The sequence below is a fragment of the Zosterops lateralis genome, assembly GCF_965231275.1.
Source record: "Zosterops lateralis genome assembly, chromosome: Z".
Classification (NCBI taxonomy): Eukaryota; Metazoa; Chordata; class Aves; order Passeriformes; family Zosteropidae; genus Zosterops; species Zosterops lateralis.
This window is the reverse complement of record NC_139800.1, coordinates 73529940-73554321: the sequence shown is the minus strand read 5'-3', so window position 1 is coordinate 73554321 and position 24382 is coordinate 73529940. Positions and strand designations below refer to the sequence as shown.

Genomic DNA, 24382 nt, shown 5'->3' with positions numbered 1-24382 from the left:
AAATACTGACAAGATGGTACACAGGCCACCTCAAAGCCCTGATTGTACAATGATCATTAGTACTGACCTAAAACAAACCTATTGTCAGAAAATGAAAGGCTGCTTACATCACTCCTTTTTAACTTTCTGCCTGCCTAGACAATGTCATTCTCCTGTCTCCATCTACATTTGAGAGGCAGTGCTGACTTGTTTCTCACCAGTCTAATTCAACCTTGTCATTAACTCATTTATGGATAAGAAAATTAAAGAGAAAAGCTTGATTTTGAGAGATGCTGGTGCACAAGAGCAGTATGACATCATTGCATTTTAATTCACTTTTTTTTCCCCAGAAACAAGACCACTTCTTTCCAGCTGCTCCTTTGTGTGGTGTTCCCAGACTTGAGAATTTGGGTCTCTAAGTCAGTGAAAACACAGGCAGAGCACCTCAGAGGGTTATCTGCCTTATCACACATAGCTGCACTCGGTGCACCCTGCTGCAGAAAAGACATTTTTCACAGCCTCAATGGGTGTCAGCAGTGCTCAGTGTATAATGGTCACTATTAACAAGCCACTGGTTGCCAAGAGTTACCAAAGTGCATTATCTGAGATTATGTAGACCAGTGACATACAATAACACCAGGCTCAATTATACTGCCTTGATCTGTGCACAGAGGATGCTTTATGACAGCAGAGTGTCCAAGGGTGATGTGGCACACTGGGATGGGGAAGACAATGGGTCCCATGCTGCACAGAGCCACAGGGCTTAAAACAGCCAGCAACTACCACTAAAAATGAAAAAAGGGAAAGAAAAGGCTCCTTCAGTACACATCAGGGAAAATCATCCCTAAGGGCAATTGAAAAATCTGCTTTTTATTTCCCACTTTCATTCCTTACGAGGAGGTGAAGAAAGGCAGCACCCTACTTAGCAAATAAACAGTGTACACTAAATGTCATTGAGTAACAATGATGACAACATAACAAACTGCAAGACTGCTGAATACTATTCTGTTTCACTGTAATTTTATTATATTCACTCTTGACCATAAGGAAAATCAATTTCACTCCTCTGAGTGTAAAGAAGGAATGTAGCAAGGCAGAAATAATTTAGTTATTTACTGCATCTCTACTTATTAAAACAGTTTTGAGTCTCATTCACTATTTATTTATTTTGGTAGGTTCACAAGGCACTCAAAAATAACAAGTTGACTTCTGTATCTTATAGTTGTAAAAAACCAAATGTGTATTTTTGAGAAAGAACAGGTTAGGAATATTAAAGGGATCAAAAGATTAAAAAAATAATTTCCAGAGTGATGCTTTTTATGAAATTTCAGCAAAGAAAGCCAAGCTTTGATAGAAAAGCCAGAAATTATCCAGGAAAAAAAGAAGCATTTTTACTAGAACTTGCAAAGCAAGATTAGACTCAGCTTTTACAACAGTGTTATCAACTGGTTTACTATTGCCACAGTTTCATGTTAGTATTAATCTCTTACACAATAAAATTGTTTTTATTAAGTTTTCATGTTGGTTCTGATACTGATAAGGATATCTGCGAGAAAATGTTTTTGCCAGAACTATGGACAAAGAGCTCTTTGATGGCCCTCACAAGTTGCTAGGCAATAGCTGAATGGTCATGATAAACTTCAGCTAAGCTGCTCTGAAGAAATGCTCGTGCATTTAATGCCCAGTGCTTTATGCTGGGGGCCTCACATCCAAATCAGCATTCCCCCAGCATTTATAATTGCATGAATGAAGTGAGGAATCCTTTAGGAATACCACTCCTTTTGCCCATGCTAGCAGAGTATTTGCACACTCCGTATGCTGTATTTTTAAGTTGAGACTCCCTAGTCAGATCAACAAGAAACTAATCTGTTTTAGCACTTCAAGAGGGGGAAAAAAATTACCAATTATTTCTTACTATCTTCCCAGGCAAATTTACTATTGGAATAACTGCTGTTTTCTAGCTCATTATGTTTCTATTAGCCTGATAAAAGTATATCCAAACTTTAAGAATGTATTTGCTGTGCAATTTATATTAATACAGGTGGAACTTCAATTTATATTAATACAGGTGGAACTTTCCAGTATACCTCTCAGCATTAAAACCTATTTATATACTGGTGTATTTCCCATGTACCAGTGCAAAATTGGATACATAGCAGCTCAAACTAAAGGAACAACACCTTCAAAGGGTGGAGGAATCTTGGTGTCATGGTGATGCTTTCCCATTATGGTCCCACAGCTTGCCCTTCATATTTGAGAAAAACTAATACTTCTATTCAAGGCAGCTGCAACTTCTTTCTGATGGTGAGAATTACTTTCCTGACTTCTCTGTCAAATAATGGATGGGCAGCCCCAAAAAGGGGAGGTGGTAAAAAATATCACAGGCACTATTTTTAAGTACCCTCACTGTCTTTTATCACCTTGCTCCACTGCTGAAGGTAGCCAGAGGAATTAATTGAAGTGTTCCAAATTGAGGAGCTAATGAGAGGATCAGAGATTTTTCTGTAGAAGTTCAGATTTCAGCTGCTGCACTGCAGGAGAGTGTGTGGCTGCAAGTTTTGGTAGGAAGTTAGCTAGACAAGACTGTCAACAAGGACATCTGAGTTAAAACGAAAACATCCTTCTCAATTTTCTAAAACATATAAATTTTCTAAATTCTAAAAGATCTTTATCTAAATTTTAGTGGCAGAACTCCTTTTGAGCTATTTCTAGTATCCTTCTGAAGGCCATACTCTTGCTACATACTGCTATCCACTCCAGAGGTGCTCTTGTTTTCATCTGTCAATCTCTAGGTAACCGCCAGGAAATAACACTTCTCCCTTTCTTAACTTCTTCACAGGCAGAAAACAAATACACTGAATCACTGATTTAAAGCTTTTTTCCCTCTAAAAGGGTGGTATTTCTTCCACAAAAAGATCGACCACAGTGCACAGAGAAGAGACACACAGACACAGTGCAGTCCAGATGTAGGGTGGAGCCAGACCTCTTGTTTAGAGAGAATTCCTGTCCCCAGCTTTGAAAAGCAAATTTGTTATTTATCATGAGAGAGTGCTCAGTTATCATTTAATTTTTGCAACTCACTGAGTATTCCTCCCAATGGGTCCTTGTCCTTCAGGGGGCCTGGGGAAACTGGTGCCAGTGGAGGGAAAACCATGTTTTTACAAGAGAATCTTGGCTTGGGTGTACCGGTGCTACAGCAGCAACTTGGTTTTGCTCTAAAGATGAGCAAGACCCACAACAGAACTCTTCCAATTCTGGTTTTTGCTTTGTAGGAGGGGGAAAAATGCATACTCATGGAAAGCTGAGGGTGAAGGCAGAGCTGCAGCCTCCCAGTGGATCTGGGTGTTTCCACCAGCAGGGTGGGTGTCAGATGGCAGACCTCCCCTTTATAATCCAACAACAAATGTGCCTCTCAGAAATACTGTCAGAGGCACATGGAAGGACACAGAAACAACACATCTGGTGATGGGTGAGCTGAGTAGTACCAGCAGGTGTCCAGCACAGAAAAAGTCACTGACACCCCTCCTGCTACAGCCTGTGGGTGAACGCTCTGCCTACTGCTGAAATGTAGGGTGGTATTACTGCATCTGTCTTTTCCACAAACCACGGCCCTTGTTTGGGTAGAGATAGCAGACTACTGGTATTTCTGGGTATATAATCCCTGATATCACATAGCCTTTAAATCGATTTTGAGAGTAACAAATGTCACGCCACCCTTATGTGACATCTCGCAAATGCAAAGGTACGGCGGAGCAGTACCAGTGGAGGCAGAGCAGTGGTATGTGATCAGGAACACCCACATCACTGCAATTACTCTAATAAACTGTCTGAAGGGAAAAAGCTTTTGCCATTTTAATTAATCATATTGCTTTAATTTATTTAATTGATTAATGCATTAATGCAAAACCTCGGTTTGCAAGAATATGAGTTCCCAAATCTTTCAGGAAATTTGGGAGAAATTTATTTTCACAGCTGCTTGCAGAACATACAAGGTTAAGGGATGGAACTATCATGGTGCTTGCTGGTTGCTTGTTGAAAGAAGTGTTAGATGTACCTTTTTAATGGAACTTAACCTAGAGTTTTGGTATAGTTTAATAGAAGAATTATCATTACCTATCAGGAGAGTGTATTTTCTGTGTTTCTTCTGTTTTCTAGTTTAATAGTTATTAGTCTTTTCCACTCTCTGGCTACTGAGAAATGAAAAAGAATTTTCCCTCCAAATGAAAAGAAGTTATTTATAAGAGACAGGGAAAATGTCAAGGGATGAGAGAGTTTGGGGCAGACATCATCCTCTGTGTGGGCGGATGTTTCTCATTTTTGCCATCCTGTCATGTGGCTCCTGGAACGTGACGGAATGGTCAGACTGCCAGGAAAAAAACATCACCCTTAACTCTTCCTTCTCTAAACAGAATTAAGCTGCTGCAGAGGGAAAACATGATGCAAACTACAAAAGAGCACAGGATTTCTAAAAGGGGTCCTGTAAACCTAAGTCGCTTCTGTTTGGGATGAAACAGAACCCAAATGAAAACCAGCAATCCCAAATAAAAACAGAGATCGAATGAAAGCAAATTTTAACTATTTCTTGAGTCTTTTTAACTAAATAGTCAAAAACTGAACTTTTACTCCTAAGCAGAACCTAAGAAGCAAAAGAGAACACTCTGGGCATGCTCAAAAATCCCTAAAAACTACTTAACAAAACTAAACCTTAGAGCATCTCATTGTTGAACCAGTGGGGAGCTGCAGCTCTGTCTGGAGGTTGAGGCCAAGCCTCGTGCCCACGTCAGCAGCTCAGAGCTCCTTCACACTCCGAGGTCACTGACCCACCCTCCGCATGCAGCGTTTCCTCCTCCCCAGCCTTGTGGGACAACTGTGTCACTCCTTCATTTGCTTCTGAAAAGTTACATAAACTATTCCCTCTGATGAAATTCCCTGGGGGAAGTGCACATAACTGGGCTGAGGAAAATGCTGTGTTTAAAGTACCTTCTTGGAAAGTCTGTGTTATTTTGACGGCATCAAAACGTTTTGGGAAGTTGACCTTGGCGTCATGGATTTATTTGTGCTTAAAACCAAAAAATACAAGTTTATATTTTAAAATGTATTTAAAATTTTAAATTTTAAAATGTATTTTAAATGCTTCCTCAAAACGCATTTATTTTTAACACTACCTTCCCAATGGATTTAAACAACTAAATCCTTCATTTGAGTTAAGTAAGTATGAAACTGATCCCAAATCTCGTTTTTTCTCTCTGTTTTTCAACTAGGTAGGTAACACTACCCACCAAAAACTAGTATGTCTGACAGTTGCCTTCAGAAATCCAACACAAAAAAACAAAAAACAAGAAAGCAAAAAGCAGTGCTAAGACACTCTACCATAATTTCTTTAATTTTAGAAGCTCCTGTATTTTCCAGACATCCTCCACCTGCTTCTCCACACAACTCTATGCACAATCTCCCTCCTTAATCCTACACTCTACTGCTATTCCTGAAATGCACTGTTACAGCAGCTATTTGAGAGCCCTTTCCTGAAGTATTCCCTCAATTTTTTTAATCATTCCAAATATAAGCATCTGCACAAAGCCTGAATTCCTCGTTGGGTATTGCTCTGACATGCGGAGTGTGGGAGGAGGATTTTTCCAGACACGGAGTTATAAAGTGAGCTATGCTGTGGATGTTGAAAAGTGTGTCTAGACATCACCAACATGTCAAAACCGGTCACACACATGCTGTTCTGACGACATCATCCAGGGATAGGGGCTCCATTTTATCAATAATTAGGCCTGAAGTCTTTTTTGTGAAGTCTTTTTCCTTTCTAAGAAAAAAGGTGAAGTAAGATTTTACTACACAAAATTACTATATTATGTCCTTATCTTATGATATATTATATAATGTATATTATTGATGTACTATCCTTCCACACACCTGAATCCAAGCACAGTCAAGGTTTGTGCTGCACTTGAAGCCTCTGTCACACTCTGGGTTAGTTATATCACACTGGCCAGGTAATTTTCATAACCTGTTATAAAAAACACTGCTAGATCTTTAATCTGACCTTTCAAAATTGCCTGTTTTAACCTGGATCTATTCATTAACACACCTTTTGAGCCTGAATGTCTGTCTCAATTTTAGAAGATTAACAGAATGTAATTCAAGCTGTGTCTTTCGGACTTGTGAACAGCTCTACCTTCCTGCACTGCTGAGATCAGCAACTGTTCACATGTTTTTATGGTGGATATTCTTTGATTAATACATCTAGTAATTTACGAGATCACATTTTGAGCAGATTCAAATGTAAGTTTGAAGTGGAAATATGTCCAAACACACACACAATTACCTAAAAACTACCTGAAAGTTAAGGACATTAACATCGTAACAAAATAAATACAAAGCAGTGTCAGGAAAAATTGCCATAGCTGGCATAAGGCTAACAGTATTTTTCATAATTCACTCAGGTAGCTTCTGCTGTTTTTCAACTCCTGAGGCATCTGAGTGGCTGATGGCAAGTAACACTGCAGCTTGTGGGAAGAGAATTGAACAAAAGAAGTCCTGCGTCAGTTAGGTGAGTGCTAGTTCTTGAAGCTCCTCTCACTTACACTGACAGGGAATGGTGAGACAGGCCTTCTCAAAGAGCTAATAAACAGAAGAAAATGAGTGAATAATAGATAGGTTTGCTCCCAGAGCAAAACAGGAGCTCTTCCTGCCTGTGTATCTGTATCCCCTAGAGATTTCCACTTCCTACCCCCAATAATCACGAAAGTCATGTTCATCTGAACAGAAAGTAGAAAAAACAGCAGGTAAGCTCTAATCAGCTACAGTTAATCAGCCTGAATTGTAGACACTGAGTATTATGTACTTCAAACAAGATGCTAGCAATCCATTCACAGAGCTAGGAAGAAAGAGCATACAAAAACAAAGGTTTGGGGGAAAAATATAGTAAGACCATATCTTCCTGATGAAATTATGAGCTCACCTCCACCTACTTTGTCTAAAAGCACCATACGAAAAAAGAAAACAATTCTATCATGAATCTACAATTCAGTTAGGCTAAACATTAGTTTATAGAAGAGTGGAATATGTCTGAAATGACAAAAAAAACAGAAATCACTGATTTTCAGAGCACAAACATGCTTTGCTCATTTAAGGTCTGTTTTTCATGCTGACTCCTCATTATTAAATGGAAGGAGCTCACACAGACAGGTGATGTGAGATCTGATCCTTCCAACATTGCAGCATCACAATGAGGCAGCAAGTGTGGGTCACTCCAAGAGGGGCAAACTTACAGTATTAATTAAACCTCACTGAAGATCACAGAGCTCTTCCAAATTTAAAGCTTAGAAATCCTTGTGAGACCTAAAACTCCCTCCTAGAGATAAAGGGAAATCTCTTTATCCTAGAGATAAAGGCAGCATGATAGCTGAATTTCTGCATGGTTCCACCATATTTTCAAAAAATCTTGCTCTCCACCAGCAAGAGGGTGCAACAACAGTGCCAAATTTTGGTGAATGATTTGACTGACCTAGTTCTTAAAATCACAATATTAAAAAAAAACAAAAACAAAAACAAAAACAAAAAAAAACCCACCAAGAAAAAAAGGAGAAAAGTTGAGGAAATTTTCATACAGGACAAAATATGTGCAGAGAAACTTAAAAAGCGTTGAGACAGTGAAATGGTGAAATGGCAGCATGGTCTCTGCATGGTTGTCTTGGTTTGAGACAAGTTAGGAAGTTGACAAGTTAGGACAAGGGTTCACCCTCTTCTTGGCTGCCTGAATGAAGCTTCCTGAGCTCCTGGACATGACGCTTTATTCCAAAGCTGCCACAACAACGTTGGGTATTTACAGTTGATCACCACTTTTTTAAGGAGTTGTATACTGGAGGTGCACAAGCTTTAACATTTCCCTTTCCATTCCCAGTTTTCTGCAGATCCCACACTGGACAAAGCTCCCCCACCCGTGAGTCATAGGAGGAACAGAGCAGCCACAGTATGGGTGGCTTTCCCTTTCCAACCTCACAAACTCTTCCTTTGCCCACAAAACCAAGTCCCACAGTGGGGGAGACTCTGTTTGTGCCTCCCCAGGGTGTGTCCTGTACCTGACCATCCTGGGAGGCAGCGGCAGTAGCCCGTGGTGGGGTGGCACCCGTCGGCGTGGCTGCAGTCACAGCGCTCGGCGCAGTCCAGGCCGTAGGTGCCGTCCTGTGGCAACAAAAACAGAACAATGCCAGAGATGATGTGGCAGCTGGGAGTCAGAGGAGAGACAAGTTATGGTCAGCCCAGCCTCACGAAGCAACCACAGATCTCTCCCAAATCTCCAGGCTGATGTTAATGTAAAATACTTGTGGTGTTTGGAACATGTCAGCATCCTGCACTTTCATTCTTTCATTAAAGAGGGGAAGATAAAGAATGAATTATGCTCTCTTGAAAAATCGCAGACTAAAGCAATTAAGTCTCCTTTCTGCATCAAACCCTGAGATCTCTGCTTATGGGTCAAAATAGGTACACACAGAGGCGTAATTTTTAAGAAAATGAGTGAAAACCATTAAGTTACAAGATACCTTCAGTGTGAGGTTCGCTGCATAAATAACACAAACTATCACTTTTGATTAGAAACATTTCTCTTTTGATTAAAAACATTTCTCTCTGCACTACAACACACACTCCATCAAAAAGGGATAATCTTTGGCTATGGGACAGGGCACAGAACAAAACTTTTATTTTTTACCTATGCAACTTTTTTTTGAACCAACAAGAGATTAAAATTACAAGTTGAATCACTCCATTGGTGTATTCCTTTTTTCATGGAAAACATCTAAACATTTGAATTTGCTTTTCCTGCTTCTTCCATAGAAGCTAGCACACATATTTGTGTATAATTTCACACAAAATCAACCCAAGAAACTGAGAAGTGCAGATTCTTTGCAATCTCCAAACAAGGCAAAGTGTAACAGTTAACTGGCCTCGAATAAAAACTGTCAGAACCAAATTTTTTTAAAAAGCACATGGAAAATAGGCTAGAATAATTTACAGTAATACTTCAGGGTTACCCACAGCAAAGGCAAAACAGGAAAAAAGAACTTTTGTCAGGTTTAAACCCCAATCACTTATATTCAAGGCTAAAAATTGGTGTCAGTCACATTAAAAATCTGGATAAAACCTACATGAAAATTAATCTGCTGTTCTTTGATGTTCATGCATACATTCCAACCAAGTGCCACAGGATTAAGCTATTCAACTGCCAGTCTTTAAGTAGAACAATATTGTACATTACTTCACTGTAAGGAGCCTTTCGCTCATCTCAACAATACATTTTTATATACAGAAAAAGAAAAGATTAGGCATTTCCTTTGCATATAATCACATTTGGAATGAAAGGAAATCCTCAAATATGCTGTGAAAAGCAGTATTTTTAGCCTGTTATGTACTTGGACTGAAGTCCAAACTGTAGTTTAAATCTTGAACAACAATCTGAGCAGTGATAATAATGTTCTGAAGTTACTGAAACAAACTGAAATACATTGATTTAAATAAAGTCTCTGCTCAGACATGAAAAACACTTCAGACAACTGAAGTATCTGAATTATGTTTTTTTAAATTATTATATTTATTATTATTTGAATAATCAATTTCTGTTTATTCTCCTGCTCTGGAATTTTGAAGCAGAGTTTGCAGTTGAAATAGGTAAATGCTTATGGACATTGCTTGATGCAGATGGAAAGAGGGAAAGGAAGACAAAGAGCTTGGCCATGCTGAATTATCTGACACAGAAATGCTTTTAAGCTTTATTTTCCTTAGTTTGGGATAGGGATGCAACTGCTCTGAAACAATATATGTCTTTTTTTATGTCAGTTTTGAAGAGCTAATGCATCTCTGGAGGTCTCATCACCCTTCAGAATCAGGCACTAAGTGATAAACAAAACTGCTTGAGGAAATAGAAAAATCAGTCTTCTGATGGAAATGCATTGTTGGAAATACTGCACATGTGGTACTGCCATCACCTTTCCAGAACACAGTCAATCTTCTTTGCCACTCTACTCACTACAGGAGTGCTTCATCTTAAAACAAAAAGCAAAGCCCTAAAAAATCACTCCTGAGTGTTCCTAGTACAGTTCTGCAGAACAATTTTTCATTCAAAACAAGGTGATTTCCAGTTTTCTGCTGTAGTTCAGCTACTACCATCATGTCATTGCTCAGTACAGCTTGTCCAAACTGAAAGAAACTTAAATGTGATATGGGAGGTGAATTTACAGGATGTGCGTTCACTTCAGGTGATTCCTTTGCAGTTATATCAAACCAACAACCTGCTCTGCACATATTGCAAAAGTTAACAACTGACAGGGGAAGGGAAAAGAAGGTCAGAGAGCAGTTTATTTTAATAATCAGTTTTTTAAAAATTTCCCAGAAAATTGAAGTCCATCATTGAAAACAGTGGACCCTGGAAAAAACAATTTTTTATAAAAATATTTCTCTTTTTTTTTTTTTTTTTTTTTTTTTTTAGCGTATGAAATAAAATTGAAACCAAACAGTTACACAATAAAACAAATCCTCTTGGAATTTTATGTTTTAAAAACTTCTGAAATTATGTATTTGAATTTATGTATTTTATTTCCCCAAAGCTGCAGATTACAAGATTACAGATCCTGATAAGGAGCATGCCATTGTCCTTACAATGATTGCTGATTTTCTAAAGTCTGGGAGAGAGCAGATGTCAAAACCCCAGTAGAAAAGTAAAGACTTGTCATGGAACTGAGTGGTAAGAGAAGCTTCTTGCTTTTGACTGAGAAGGAACAAAGCTTCTTTATTCCTACTCTAACAAAGACATAGGAAAAAATGTAACTAACTGACATTATTTGATTTGGGGTGTATTTTTCTCTAATTATTTATACTTAAAAGTAGCTGAACAGTAGCAGTTTGATAGCATTTGATGAAGAAATGCTGTAAGAATTGTTAGTGTCTGTCCCTGACCCTGCATCCCACGCTGTGTGCTCCAAAGACTCATCCCCATGGAGACAAAGAATGACAGATGCCCCTCCCTGTCTAATATTCTCCTACAAAAACTCAAAATTCAATGGAATTATTACACTACCTGGCAAGGGAGTTCACATTTCTCTCCTCTCCATCCTGGGGCACAGGTACAGGTTCCATCCAGAGCATTACAGGCCCCTCCATTAAGACACTGGCAGGTCAGGTTACAGCCCAGTCCCCATGTGCCACTGGGGCAATTTATGGAGCAATCCACACCATGCCAACCTGCCAAACAAACAAACAAACAAACAAACAAAAAGGGATTAAAGTCAGAGATTATTCAGGTTTTCCCCCAGTCCTCTCAGAGGATGCTTTCCTCTGCCTGCCATGGGGCATGTCTCTGAGATGGGCAATACTGGGGTAAAATTCACTGCAGGATTTATCAGCAGCTTCGGCTGAGGGCTTGTCCAGGTTGGAACAAAAGTGTTCAAGGGCACCTTGTAACATCTGTGCACAGCACACATTTGCAGATGAGTGCCAATAAGCAAAAGAGACTGATGGAAGATCTGAAATGGAAATAGAGACACCTTGGTATTTCACTGAGAAGCTCTAAACTACACTGAAAGCGTTAAGGTGTAGCCTGAAAATAATTAGGAATATTTTCCCTAGGCTCAAGTTGCTGCTTTCGTAATTGTTCCACCATCATTCAACTCAGACAGTCCTGTAATTTAGCAGGTATCTAACCAAAAACAACAACAACAACAAGAACTAAAAAGAGAAAACATAAAAGTATTGCATAAATTGGATTCTCATAGGAAACACAGAAGACCTTTCAGATGATTTCTATACTTCTCTACAAATACAAAAAAGAAATGTAATGGAAAATAACTCTAAACTGCAGCATTCACCACTGATCATGCCTGATAGCAATGGTTTGCAGACTGGATAGACTGGGATGTGAATAGATTTTTTAAAATGTGATCATCCATTGGATTCAAGAGGAACAGTGTGAGGCAGTCAGTCACATCACCACCAGTGACACAGGCCAAGTTTCTAATTTTGTACCTTGTTTACAGTAAGTGGAGGGAAAAATAATTCTGCACTGAGACTGATCAATAGGCAAAACACATGCACAGAAATAAGGCTGGCTTATGCTTCATTGATAACTTCAAATTTAGGGGTCATTTTAGGGAAAAAAAGTGCATTTTTTGTAATTTGGCTAGAAAATTTATATATTTTCCCTCAACTGTCTTCCCAGGATTTATAATCTTCCTTTGTTTACATGACAAATACCTAGATTCAATTTAATTTTACTTTGTGCTGTCCTTTTTTATTGTAGTATGATTAAAACTGCATGGGGTACAGGAAGATAGGATTCTGCATTGCCCAAGGAATATTTTTCTCCTCACGGCCTAGCTACTTTGCAATATTTACCTGAACAGGGTTAAATTAGCCCCACTGTCTCTGGAAGGAGAACAGTTCCACATTTTCTGCACAGCTGATTTAACAGTGTCAGTCCCTGAAAAAATTTAGTGGCTATTTGTCTAGAAAACGCTATTTGGATGGGATCTTGGGCAGGAATTGTTCCCTGGGAGGGTGGGCAGGCCCTGGCACAGGGTGCCCAGAGAAGCTGTGGCTGCCCCTGGATCCCTGGAAGTGCCCAAGGCCAGGCTGGACACTGGGGCTTGGAGCAGCCTGGGATGGTGGAAGGTGTCTCTGCCCATGGCAGAGGGTGAAACAAATGATCTTTAAGGTCCCTCCCATTCCTCCAAAATCCTTGATTTAAATAAACCCCTCTAACACTGTTTTTTCTGTGTCAGCAAGTCAGGCATTAGTTTATTCAGGGTCTATTCAGGTCTATTATTCAGTTTATTCATTAGTTTAGTCAGGGTCTGTATGTGGCTGACAAAATTCTGGCCTCCACACAGATACAGACAGAAAACTTTTTCACTTATTTATACATTTTTAGCAAACGAAGAAATTATTACTTATTGGTTCTAAATTATATAATTCTCTTTCATTATGTAGCATTCTATCCTCTATTGGGAATCGACTCCTCACATCTCAGGCTAATTACCCTGTAGTTTTTACTCCTTTTATTATCTTTTCCCCAGGTAGGGAGTTTCCAACTTCCTCCATATATGGAGCCTTTGTTATCTTCTTGTCTTCCTCATCTTCTGGTTTCTGCAAAATGTCTTTGTAGCCCATAAATTCTGCACTTCTTGTATTCATTTTGAGCAACACATCTCTCTCCATCTCCCTCTCCCAGGCTTTGTTCATTGAAGCATATCAAAGTAAGCTAAGGAAAACTTGAAGTTTTAGTGACTTTTCCCAAGCTGTATTCCTACAATAGCTGCTTATGACAAACTTTGCTAGATTGTGGCTAAAAGTGATTCAAAACTAACACATTGCTTATAGTCAACATACTGGTTATGATTAATTAAAAACAAATTATTAAAATTAATGAAACCATTAATTAAAGAAAATTAGAAAAAGTTACGTAATTTCCAACAAAACCATTCTGGGATTCTGTATGATTTTGATTAGGAATGCTGACATCAGATAAAAGGGTACACCCCACAGACCTCCTGACAGAACAGAGAACATATTTTCTTCCCTGAAAACATGTTTTCCTTGTTTTCACTTCCCACACCAGCAGAAGCATCAAGTGTCTGCTTCTCATTAAGTTGCCTCTTCTCTATTTCAAAAACTCAACTTCATTTTACAGTTACAGGGAAATAACATCCGTCTGAGGAGACACTTACCTGCTTTGCAGGCACAAGAGCCATCCACAGGTGAACACGTGGCCCCATTTTTGCAGCTGCACACGGAGGAGCAGTTCACTCCATATGTTCCAGGGAGACAAGGGGTACCACAAGAAGTACCCTGAATTATATTAAAAAAAATAAAAAATTGAGTCTAAAAACCATCTGAGAAGGCTCAGACAATACAATTGACTCAAGTGCCACAAAAGCCAGAACAAATACAGCCCATGCATGTCCTAGACTGTCACTAAATTATCTTTGATTCAGGGAAGAGAGAGACATCTTCAAACTTTTGAAGTATTTTAAAGTATTTTTAAGTAAATATTAGTTTTCTATGATTTGCTGTGAGTGCTCAGGTCACATAGCCCTGATTAGATCAATGGACAGTAATAAAGAAGCTCTTTATGAAACAAAAACACAGTTGTAAAGCAACTAAAGAAAGCAGTTTAATGGTAAATTATGTGGGTATGTAAAGTATTTTTAAGCGCTAATTTGGCTGACGTTTTCAGTTATTACTTTTACAAGAACAGTCATATTGTAAAATGTTAGATTAGCATCCAAAGCATGTGTAACGGCAAATGTGTGTAAAAGTTGCAGGATAATCTGTCCTGAAGTATAAAAAGAAATGATTTTGGCTGGAGTTTCTATGGATGGTGTGTTAAGAGTTGATGACTGAAACCCATCATTCCTCCCTTTAACTACACCTCAAGAGCAAGCCCTTATTCTTACCAACATCTTATAAAGCAAATAACTTCTCCTTCTAAAAATGCCTTCATTTCAGCACCAAGAACCTATCAGAAATATTGAGTTTTCAGGCTCCAACGGCACAAGCAGAGCTACCCAAACACCTTCACTTCTCTTTTAGCATGGTGGAGAAAGGACAAGAAGGCACCCTGAAGAATTTGTTGCACAACTGGGAGCTGAAAACTGTGAAACTGTGAAAGTGAGACCTCTTTTACCTTAAATCCAGGGGCACAGGTGCACTTCCCAGTGACGCTGTCGCAGTCAGCCCCGTTCTGGCAGCTGCAGATCTGCTGACACGACTCCCCATAGAAGCCCGGGGAACACGTCTCGTTGCAGTACAGCCCAGACCAGCCTGGCTTGCAGGAGCATTCCCCAGACATGGGATGACAGCTGCCACGGGTGGGGGATGAAAGGTTAACTCAGTAATTCAGGACTAAACATGGCATAAATATTATTTTCTTTCCACAGGAAAAAAAAAAAAAAAAAAAAAAAAAAAAAAAAAAAAAAAAGCTGTTGCAGATGGTTTGCATGAAGGGTCTTGCATGAGATGATTTTACTTCTCAGAACCCACTTTGGTGTATTCATATAAAAATACGTGTCAATTAAGACAGGAAATATAACTTTATACAACATACAGACATTTTGGGAGGACATGGAAAGAAATGAAGGGGTATCATTTTTCTGTCTCTATTTGAACAAAAACCTTGCTGAAACAGTTTTTACCATAAGACAGATATCCACGGATACAAATATTAAGAGTTTGAAACCATTAAATTCCCACACCTTTGTTGTTACATTCCCACTAACAGGATGATTTCTGTAACACTGCAGAAACTCAACAGCATTTTGTCTGAGAAACATGATGAAGAAAAATAGCATGGCATCCAACACGAAATAACAACACAGCACCCCGTCAGCAAAGCAAGAGCATTCTTTTCATTAAATTAGTTTGGAAGAGGACAACTGGAATCTTTCAGAGAATGGTATAAAATCATCAGCACTGGGCAGAAGCCAGCTATAGCATGAGAGCAGTGACCTTTTGGGGAGTATCTCCCCTCCCTGCTGGCCATACCTGGTGGCAGAACAGCTGCCTGTATACCTGGAACAGCAGTTTCATTGAAGGGCCACGCAGGCAGCTGCTGCCTCCTAACAAATGGACATCATCAGCTGTGCAAAGATATATAGGCTGGGAGAGGGGACACAATGGGGTGCTCTGTATCACTCTGGCAGACAAAGCATTTGCTTAATTCTCACCAAAGGAAAGCCTTAGTATCCAAATCCAATATATTTACAATGGGAAGACTGTTTGGAGGTATTTGCCTCCCAGTGATTGAAGTGAAGCTCCTTTAAGAGTGCTGGAAGGACAAAAAAAAAAGCTTTCCTCCAGACAAATTAAATGACCCATGACAAGAGCCTGGTTTTGCAAGACTTGCTGACTTTGTATGGGAGTGTATTGGAAACTTGAGCATTTTTCTGACCATTTGAAAGTCTGAAAAAATACCTCTGCACGTTTAGGTGCTGAAACATTACAACAGCAATCTTTGAAAGAGCTGTAGTGTAATATGGGAACACAACTTTAGTTGCAATTGCTCTTGGACTTGAGGGCTGCTCTTGTCCAAGATTTTAAAATTGCTGAAAACAACCATTGCTAATCAGGGAAGGCATGGATTGTGAAAGTTGGAATGTCACTAGGTATTCTGCTTTCTGCATACTTAATACACACCCTATGGCACCATAAACATTTGTGGGTCTTCAGGATATTAAAATACCTTTGACAGTGCTAACATGAAGTGAGAGGAAAGGCCTTTTCATGCAGAAATGGCTCAAAACTCATGGTATTCATACTGAACAGCCCTGGTTATTTGTTAGTTATGTGCATACCTGCCATGAAACATGATGAAATGCAACTATTCACATATAAAACACAGGCAAAATTACAAAGACACATGATGCAGCAAGATAAGCAGGTCTGTCTCCTGTCCTAAATTCCTGCAGGACCCCAAGTTCTCATCAGCGGAAGAATTTAGAACAGGAAAAATTTCAAAAAACAAACCAAAACTTTCAATCCACAACTAGACAGTTGTTAGGATAAGAATCAGAATATATTTCTGACATAAATTCAGTAGCACTGGCACTTTAAGACATAAATCCCAGTGTTCACAGAATCCTATAAATTCCTGATTGGAAGTGTGGCTTGTTGTTGGGGTTTGTTTTTTTTTTTTTTTTTTTTTCCCTTGCAGGAGAGGGGGAGCCCACACGCATGAGGAAGCACTGGATATGAGGCAGAGGCATTGATATTCTGTGCCCCCCAGTGAGTGTCACTGAGGCGTCCTTGCACACGTATTGATTGACGCCCAAATTAGTATTCCCTGATTTGTAATTAGATGTAGGAAGCCAAAGCACTTCTGGAGGTTTTTGATGGGTTTTCATGCAGTTATCTTAATTGCCAGTAATGTTTAAATATTAAAGGAGAGAAATAAAGAGATGCTAAGAGATACTGGCAGTATATCCTCTTTTATTCCTGGTTGTCTGTTCACACTTGATGGAAATGCAACCCTACTCTGTACAGAGATCAAAAACAACCCTACTTGGGGGTAGTTCATATTATATATTTGAAGGACTTAAATGAAAGAAATTGTTTTTATATGCTTCATTTACATGTTTTGTTTTTAAGATATCCAACCAAATTGTGTAGCACCCTAAAAAATAAATACAAACATAAATATGAATAAATACATAATTTACATTAAAAGTTCTTGCACCTCTACATTCAGGCCCATTAGAAAAATAGAAAATTAAAAGGCCCTGACCTCTACTTTAAAAACAGAGCCAAACTACATGAACCAATCATGTTTCACTGAATTCCACCAATAAAACTGCAATCAATCCTACACAGGTATATCAGAAAGGGCATGAGACAAGGAAAAAAAAACCACTAGTGCTCATGTCATAAATAAATCTTAATTGCAGGCTGAACTGCATGAAGGGTGTTGGTACAAGGTTTTTACCTGTTTCTGTCCTCTGGGCCCCTCAAACAGATTAAAATCTCTCAAGTATAGATATTTTTGTGCTCTACAAAGCATTTAATAAAGGCTGCTGGTACAACGAAGAGCAAGGATAGGCTTGCCTTTCATCTCCAGGAGCTGACATCAACCAACAGCAGCAGCAAAATCCCGACAGCTTAGTCTACCCAAAATACAAATAATGAATTTTCAGAGCTGTTTTGATGCCATTTTTTGTCAATCATAAAATAGTAATAAAAAACAAAGAATGTGCATTCTTCAACTATGTATGAGGAGAAGTATGTGAAGAAAACTACTAAAAACATAGTTGTATTCTGGAACTTATGTACACTTTCTTTAGAGCAGTATTTTTGGAGCAATGCATTTTTTTTCATTAACCTTTAGTTCATTTTCATATTGATTAATACCAAAAACCTAGAGCTCTAAGCCTACCAAAGCTCCTCTTTGAAGATATCTAAACCAGTGATCACATCCAGATGAAAAAAGTTTTTATGGTATCAAGGGCCCCTAAAACAGAACCCCAGTCCTACAGACACTAAAAGTTTATTTGTAGAAGGAATTCCACCCCTTTTTTTTAGTGTCCTGGATTACTTTGCTGCTAAATGGATTAGTGCTATGAAGATACTCAGGCTACAACCAGGCCAAGCAGTGCTTGTGGCAGGGAAGAGAGGGCTGAGGGTATTCCCTGGCATGATTAAAGAGTTTCCTCGTGGCTGACTGACATCAAGAGGTGAGGACAACCAGACACAACTGGCTTCTAAAAAGATTCACAAAAGTCTCAAGTGCCCACAGAGAGGGTTTTTTTCCTGCATCATTACCCTGATTCTTGCTATTTATGACCCTGGTCACTTCCTGAGCCAAGGGGAAGGAACTTACATATATGTAAAATACACTTGTGAAGCAATGAAAATATTTGTTTTTCTCACACATCATGATGCCCTGGCAAATATGCTCCACCACCTTCAGCACTGTTAAGTGCCTTTGGATTTGTCATTTCAGGGGAGGTGGAGGGGAGGTAGAATGTCAAAAAAAAAAAAAAAAAAAAAAAAAAAAAAAAAAAAAAAAAAAAAAAAAAAAGACCAGCCAAATGCTGTTGTTTACTTGTGAACATTTGTGATCTGATTTGACCACAAGCTGTCTCTTCCAGTGGTATAAATGAAGGAACAGCTGTGTGGAACATGAATCAGAAGTAATCCCTGTAATATTAGAAATGGTATACAGTGCAATGCATTCCTGTCAAACCAGGCTGCTGCAACAGTCTGCAGACAGATTTTCAGGGAAGTATCTAACTATAATTCATAATACAATAGTATTTGGTGTGCTAGTCTAATTTGAGAGCTGGAGGGCCCTGCATTATTGTGCCCAGATAATAAATTGCTTGATTTTACATCAAAACAACTCTGTATTTTTTTCAAGGCAAATGGGATGAGTAGAAGCATAAGTACACAACTGTAAAAGTACATGACTGGAAGGGGAAAATAATTCAGATTTTTGTCACACAGTTTGTCAACAAAAGGTGTGTTGGACAACTCTGAAAAACCACAAAATAATTTTTCACAGAGGGTTAACAGAGTAGCTATTTCCATGCATGGATTTAACATCACTGCTAAATTCCGACTAAAGGCTTTTATTTTGTCTGTGAGAAAAAGTGCATCTTATTTTAATGTACAGCAGCATTCTATGTGACACTCAGTAGTTCCTGTAAATCCACCTGCCAGCTACTTTCAGCAACAAAAATTTAGATTGTGCTCACAAACCTTCTCCAAGGTACTGTTATTAGTAATGCAATTAAGCGTAAGTGAATGCACAATGACCACAGTATCTAACCAGAAGAACTGTTTTGTAACAGGAGAAAGCTGTCCACAATTGTTCTATAAATATACTGGCTCGCCTCAACTGACATCTGACTTCCCTCCCTCACAGCTGAAACTCTGTCTCCATATAACTAGTTTTTTATATTTTCATAACTATATGCTCAAATGCTGTCAAAATCCACAAAAACTCAAAAAATAGGGGTCATCACTTCCTGAATAAGGAGAGATGTGTAAAAGCTAAGCTAATGGGAAAACTATTTTCATTTGATTTCCAGGGATTGGATTTTACCTGCTCACTCAAAAAGGCACAAACTTTTTAAAGCCAGATTTACAATAGGCAAGGCTTTTGAAATTTTGTACTAAAATAATCAGCCCCAGCAATTCTGATACACAGACAGAGACCGAGGGAGAGAAATGTCCAAACTTCTCATGCCCAGCTCAGACTTTACACACCCACTGATTTCAATTCAGTTATTTCTCATCTACAGTAAACCAGAGTATATGAGAGACAGCCCATGTGTACTGACTTTATGCAGTGACCAATATGATTTATTCAGGTGGCAAACATAGATAAAGCTCATGCTGTGTCTTAATATATATTTCATGGGTCAGAAACCAAACACAGCAGTGAATGTTATGATCAAATACACTTACAAGTAAAAATTCTAAGTCTCTTTTGGGTTGGTGTTCTCATTCTCTTTGTGGTCAGAGAATACAAAACACAAGTCTTTAGCTGCTTCAGTTTGCATGAAAGTATTAGAAAAATCAGGAAATACCCCTTTTCAGGTTGTATTTGGATTTCTGTGTTCTATTTGGGAAAAACAAAGCAGGGTAGAGGGTGCAAAGCCTACCTCCAGGTGTTGGGCATGTGGCAGGGACACTTTTTATCACACTTGAGGCCATAAATTCCCTCGGGGCAGAGCCTGGTTTCACAGTGCTGCCCTGTGTACCCTGGCTCACAGAGACAGGCACCACTGATGTGGTAGCACTTCCCACCATTCACACACTTGCAGGTCTCTGCACAACGCAGCCCATAGCTCCCCACGGGGCACTCATCCTGGCACCTGTGAGGTAAAAAAAAAACCCAATAAACAAACAAAAAATTGTTATGTTTCCCATAAATGACACCTTCTGGAGGTTTAAAGGAAAAGTTTATGGGGAATGTCTTCTACTGGTCAAAAGCACCACTTGAGTAAGAGCAAAAATCTGTGTAACTTGGAAAAATCTTCAGAAGATCAAACCCCTTCTTTTAATCTGATTTTTCTGACAGATGAAAATAAAAATCAGTAAAGATTTGAGTTTAACCCACATGAGGAAGTAGCAGTGATTTTTGTTGCTGCTTAAGGAAAATATATCTTAAGAAAGAGACTTCTTCACCAAACTTTTCCTCTCTCATTCACCAAGTTTTGTGAAGATAGACACTTTAGCCAACAGATTTATTTCCTTTTACTTTACAGATGGAACACATTATTTAACCTAAAGATCAGTCTGTATCTTTAGCCTGACTACTAGAAAACAGAACTTCACTATCCCATTATTCAAATTTGCAAGTCATTAACAGATGATTTTCTGGAAAGCAATTTCATTTGGCTATGTCTTATGAGTTTGATGTTTTCAGCTCTGTCTTTCCTGTGTTCTACAAAGGAATTGTTAAATTCTGAGTGCCAGTCATGCTACAGATTGTAAAAAAAACACCCCTTGATAATATAACATATTATTAATAGTTCTATTTATTTTTATTTCTGTTTTTTCTTATAAATTTGGCTTTTTTGTTTCGGTTTATTTACAGGTATGACTAGTGGTTCATTACATATGAATTTCAAAGACACATGATACAAGGCACTGCAAAATGTAACAAATTAGCACAGCCCTCTGACTGAAGTAAAATGGGACATGTTCATTTCATGCTTTTGCAGTCTTTTTTTCTGAATCTGATGCTGACATCCAGAAGTTTCAAGGTATTTGTAACTCTGTCCTAACTGAAGTCACCGATAAAGTCTTCTTTTCTCCTGAGGTATAGCATAATAGTAGAGCTAATAGAATAATAATAGAGCTAATTACCCTGTATCAATGTTTCCTGGTGAAGTTATACAAACAAAGCTGTGAAAGAATTTTCTTCAAATTGCAACCAGAAATCCCAGCCAAACTAGACAAAAGTTAACCTTGATTTTTTTTTTTTAAATTTAACTTGAAAAACCCATCTCTTTGGAAGGTGGTGTGTATGGGCTACCTCAGACATTGCCCATACAGTCCTCTGACATGAAATAAGGATCCAGTCTACAACCTTGCCACTGACTCTTTCCTGCCCTTGAAACCATCTCAAAAAAATGAAAGAGTTGAAAATCCAGCTCCTTTTGCAGGAAAAGAGGGAGGCTCAGATTTGCAAAAGTGATCAAAATGCTGCAAACTGTAGGGCATTTCAGATGAAAGTCAGATTTAAATTATTACAATATGAAAAATTTAATTACTTTTAGAAACATCAGTGTAGAGCAGTGTGTAGACACTTGTGTGGTTACTCCTTTGATTTTCCCTAGAGCTCCTGTCTGTATCTGCCTAAATGCATCTACCATCTTCTGCACTTCATCTGTTTGTATCTGTTTCTTCACAGATACAAATGTAACTCTGGCATGCAAATAAATCTGGACTGATTATTTCTCTTCTTCTTGAGGTCTTTTTCCCCATTATGTCTGGCAGAGCACTTCCCACGTCCTGTGAACACTCATGGGGGGAGTGGATATGGTTACAATACCCACAGCTGCTGGCAGAGATCCCCTGGACTGACCCCAGTGATCAGGCTGCTGCTGACTCCTGCAAATTAGTTGTGTGCTGCCTAAAATACATGCAGGAAAATGTTCTTTCATCACTTTCCACTGCCTTCTGAAGTGATGTCTCACTCTACTATCTCTCCAATCTGCCAAAGCTGATTTACAGCCATCAGAAAATGAAAATGTTTCATTTCATTTGAGTGGAGCATTTTTAGGATACAACTCTCCAGACTGCAGCCTTTGAAGAGGGATTGAACGAGCCTCCCTTGCTGCTGTGAGTGCCAGACATCTGCACAAACCCACGAGCCTCCCTCCTTACCCCTCCACCACAGCCCAGGCTGCACTGTTCTGCAAGACACTCCAAGTGAGGCAGACTCACAAGAAGTGCCAGAGCACAGCAGGGAAACAGTGAAACCCAGGAGTTCCTTCATAGGAAGTGTTCTTTCACATGCACTTTCAACTTGCAACCCAGCATCAGCTGGGTGACAGCAAACATTTCATCATCGAAATCAGCACTTTTGATCGTATCTCAGAATCTCAGATACTTCCATTGCTCTTTCTAGTAGCTTCCTTATGTCCCCTGTTGTGGCAGAGCCCCCCAGGCTCAGCAGGCTGGCAGGAGCAGGCTCTCCTTACCGTTCCCCAGTGTAGCCTGGGCTGCAGTGGCAGTGACCCGTGGCTGAGTCGCAGGTCCCTCCATTGTGGCACTGGCACTCCTGGGAGCAGTTCTTCCCATAACGACCCTCAGGACAAGGCTGACCACACACCATGCCCTGGGAGTGCAGAAGAGAAATCTTAGAGCTGGGACTGCAGCTTGAATGGACAAAGAAGAAATGAGAGAAGATCAAGGAGATCCTGTATTACTCTCCCAGTGCTGATCTTGGAAATGCTTTTCCAAGACCCTTCTCCAGCTTTAAGCATGGGGCATGTTCCAGCACTGGAGGAATAATCTTCTCGGATTTCCACACTGGAAGTAAAAGCTCATGAAAAACGCTCTCTAAACACCTGTGAAAATACTTACACATGTAAGATTAACTGATGTCAAGCTCTTCCCAACTTATTTATCAGGACTAATATATATCAATATACCCAGGAATGCCCTCCAGTGAATGGAGGTGCAAGAATCAGCAGCTGCTCTAATGTCCCAATTATTCTACTTTATGGTAAGTTGGGTTTTTTTCTGATGAATGAAAAAGCTGTTTGCAATTTCACTTAAAGCAGCACACCCTAAAAGCTTAAGTAGCATGATTGCTCCTTTCAATGGGTTTTGAATTTCTGCACTGCCTTTACATCCTTGGAATTAATCACATCTGGGTGGTAAGGGAAACATCAGTACATAAGACTTTTAAGAAACCATTTCAAGAAAAAGGTATTTATAGACATTTCATCAGATAAAAAACATCCAGGTATTTCACCTAATATAAGACACTGCAGAAGTTGCACCTGGCCACTTTAAACTCCCTTACAGGAAAAGCAAGGAAAAAAAGGTAACACTGACAAAACAGTGTTTCACAGAACTGGAAATTTTAAAATTAAAACTTATACTTAAATAATTACTTGGAATGGAAAATTAGTCAAAGTTCTAAATAGTCATGTTTAATTAACACACATCCTAGTATAAAATTTCCCTCACTGCTTCAAGTGCTCCATCTCATTTTTAGTAGTTGTGTTTAGGCAGACAAAGGGAGTCAGGAATTTATACAAAAATTTGTACTCCATGACCAATAATTTTGCTCTTCTAGCATGAAATGCAATAAAAAGTAAAAATGGCCATATTCTAAGCTAGGTAGTTAGGTGTGCTACTCAAACTCACAACCAGAGATTGTATTTTATAGCATGTTCTCTAGTTGGTAAAAAAACTGGCCACTGCCACAAGTTATTCTCAGTATAATATTAATATAATATAATATAATATAATATAACATAATATAATCACAAGGTTATTAAAGGATCAGTAAATCTGAATTTTCATACAAAATTAATATTTAAATGGGAAATAGTATCAAATGCTCATGATCAAATTTATCAGCAAATGTATTTAAAGAATTTATCTGGACCTTGATCACCTTCCAACTGCATTACTTGCCAACTCAGAGCAGGCAGCCTGATAGCAAGGGAAGGCAATTTGCAACTCCAAGGTCAGGCCTTCCTTCCCTATCCTCTGATAAAAGGGAAGGAAGCCTAAAGATAACGTCAAAGATCTGATGTCCCATCTCCTTCCCAAAAGTGAACACACTATCCAAAGGTTTGGGCTTTTTTCCATCCACACTGGAGATACAAAAATGGGCACAAACCCCAGTATTAATAAACACAATGGTGTCAACTCCCAATAATAT

General features: G+C 38.9%; 1 protein-coding gene across 1 annotated transcript in view; it reads right to left on the bottom strand.

Moving 5' to 3' along the window:
* MEGF10 (multiple EGF like domains 10) overlaps positions 1 to 24382 on the bottom strand; it is an 85077-nt gene that overhangs the window by 20664 nt on the left and 40031 nt on the right. Inside the window, exons 8-13 of the mRNA XM_083883776.1 lie at positions 22683 to 22819; positions 20133 to 20345; positions 14660 to 14834; positions 13701 to 13821; positions 11057 to 11220; positions 8067 to 8169 (exon numbers count right to left, since the gene is read on the bottom strand). Coding sequence (XP_083739902.1) covers positions 8067 to 8169; positions 11057 to 11220; positions 13701 to 13821; positions 14660 to 14834; positions 20133 to 20345; positions 22683 to 22819 — 913 coding nt within the window. The remainder of the gene's footprint in view (positions 1 to 8066; positions 8170 to 11056; positions 11221 to 13700; positions 13822 to 14659; positions 14835 to 20132; positions 20346 to 22682; positions 22820 to 24382) is intronic.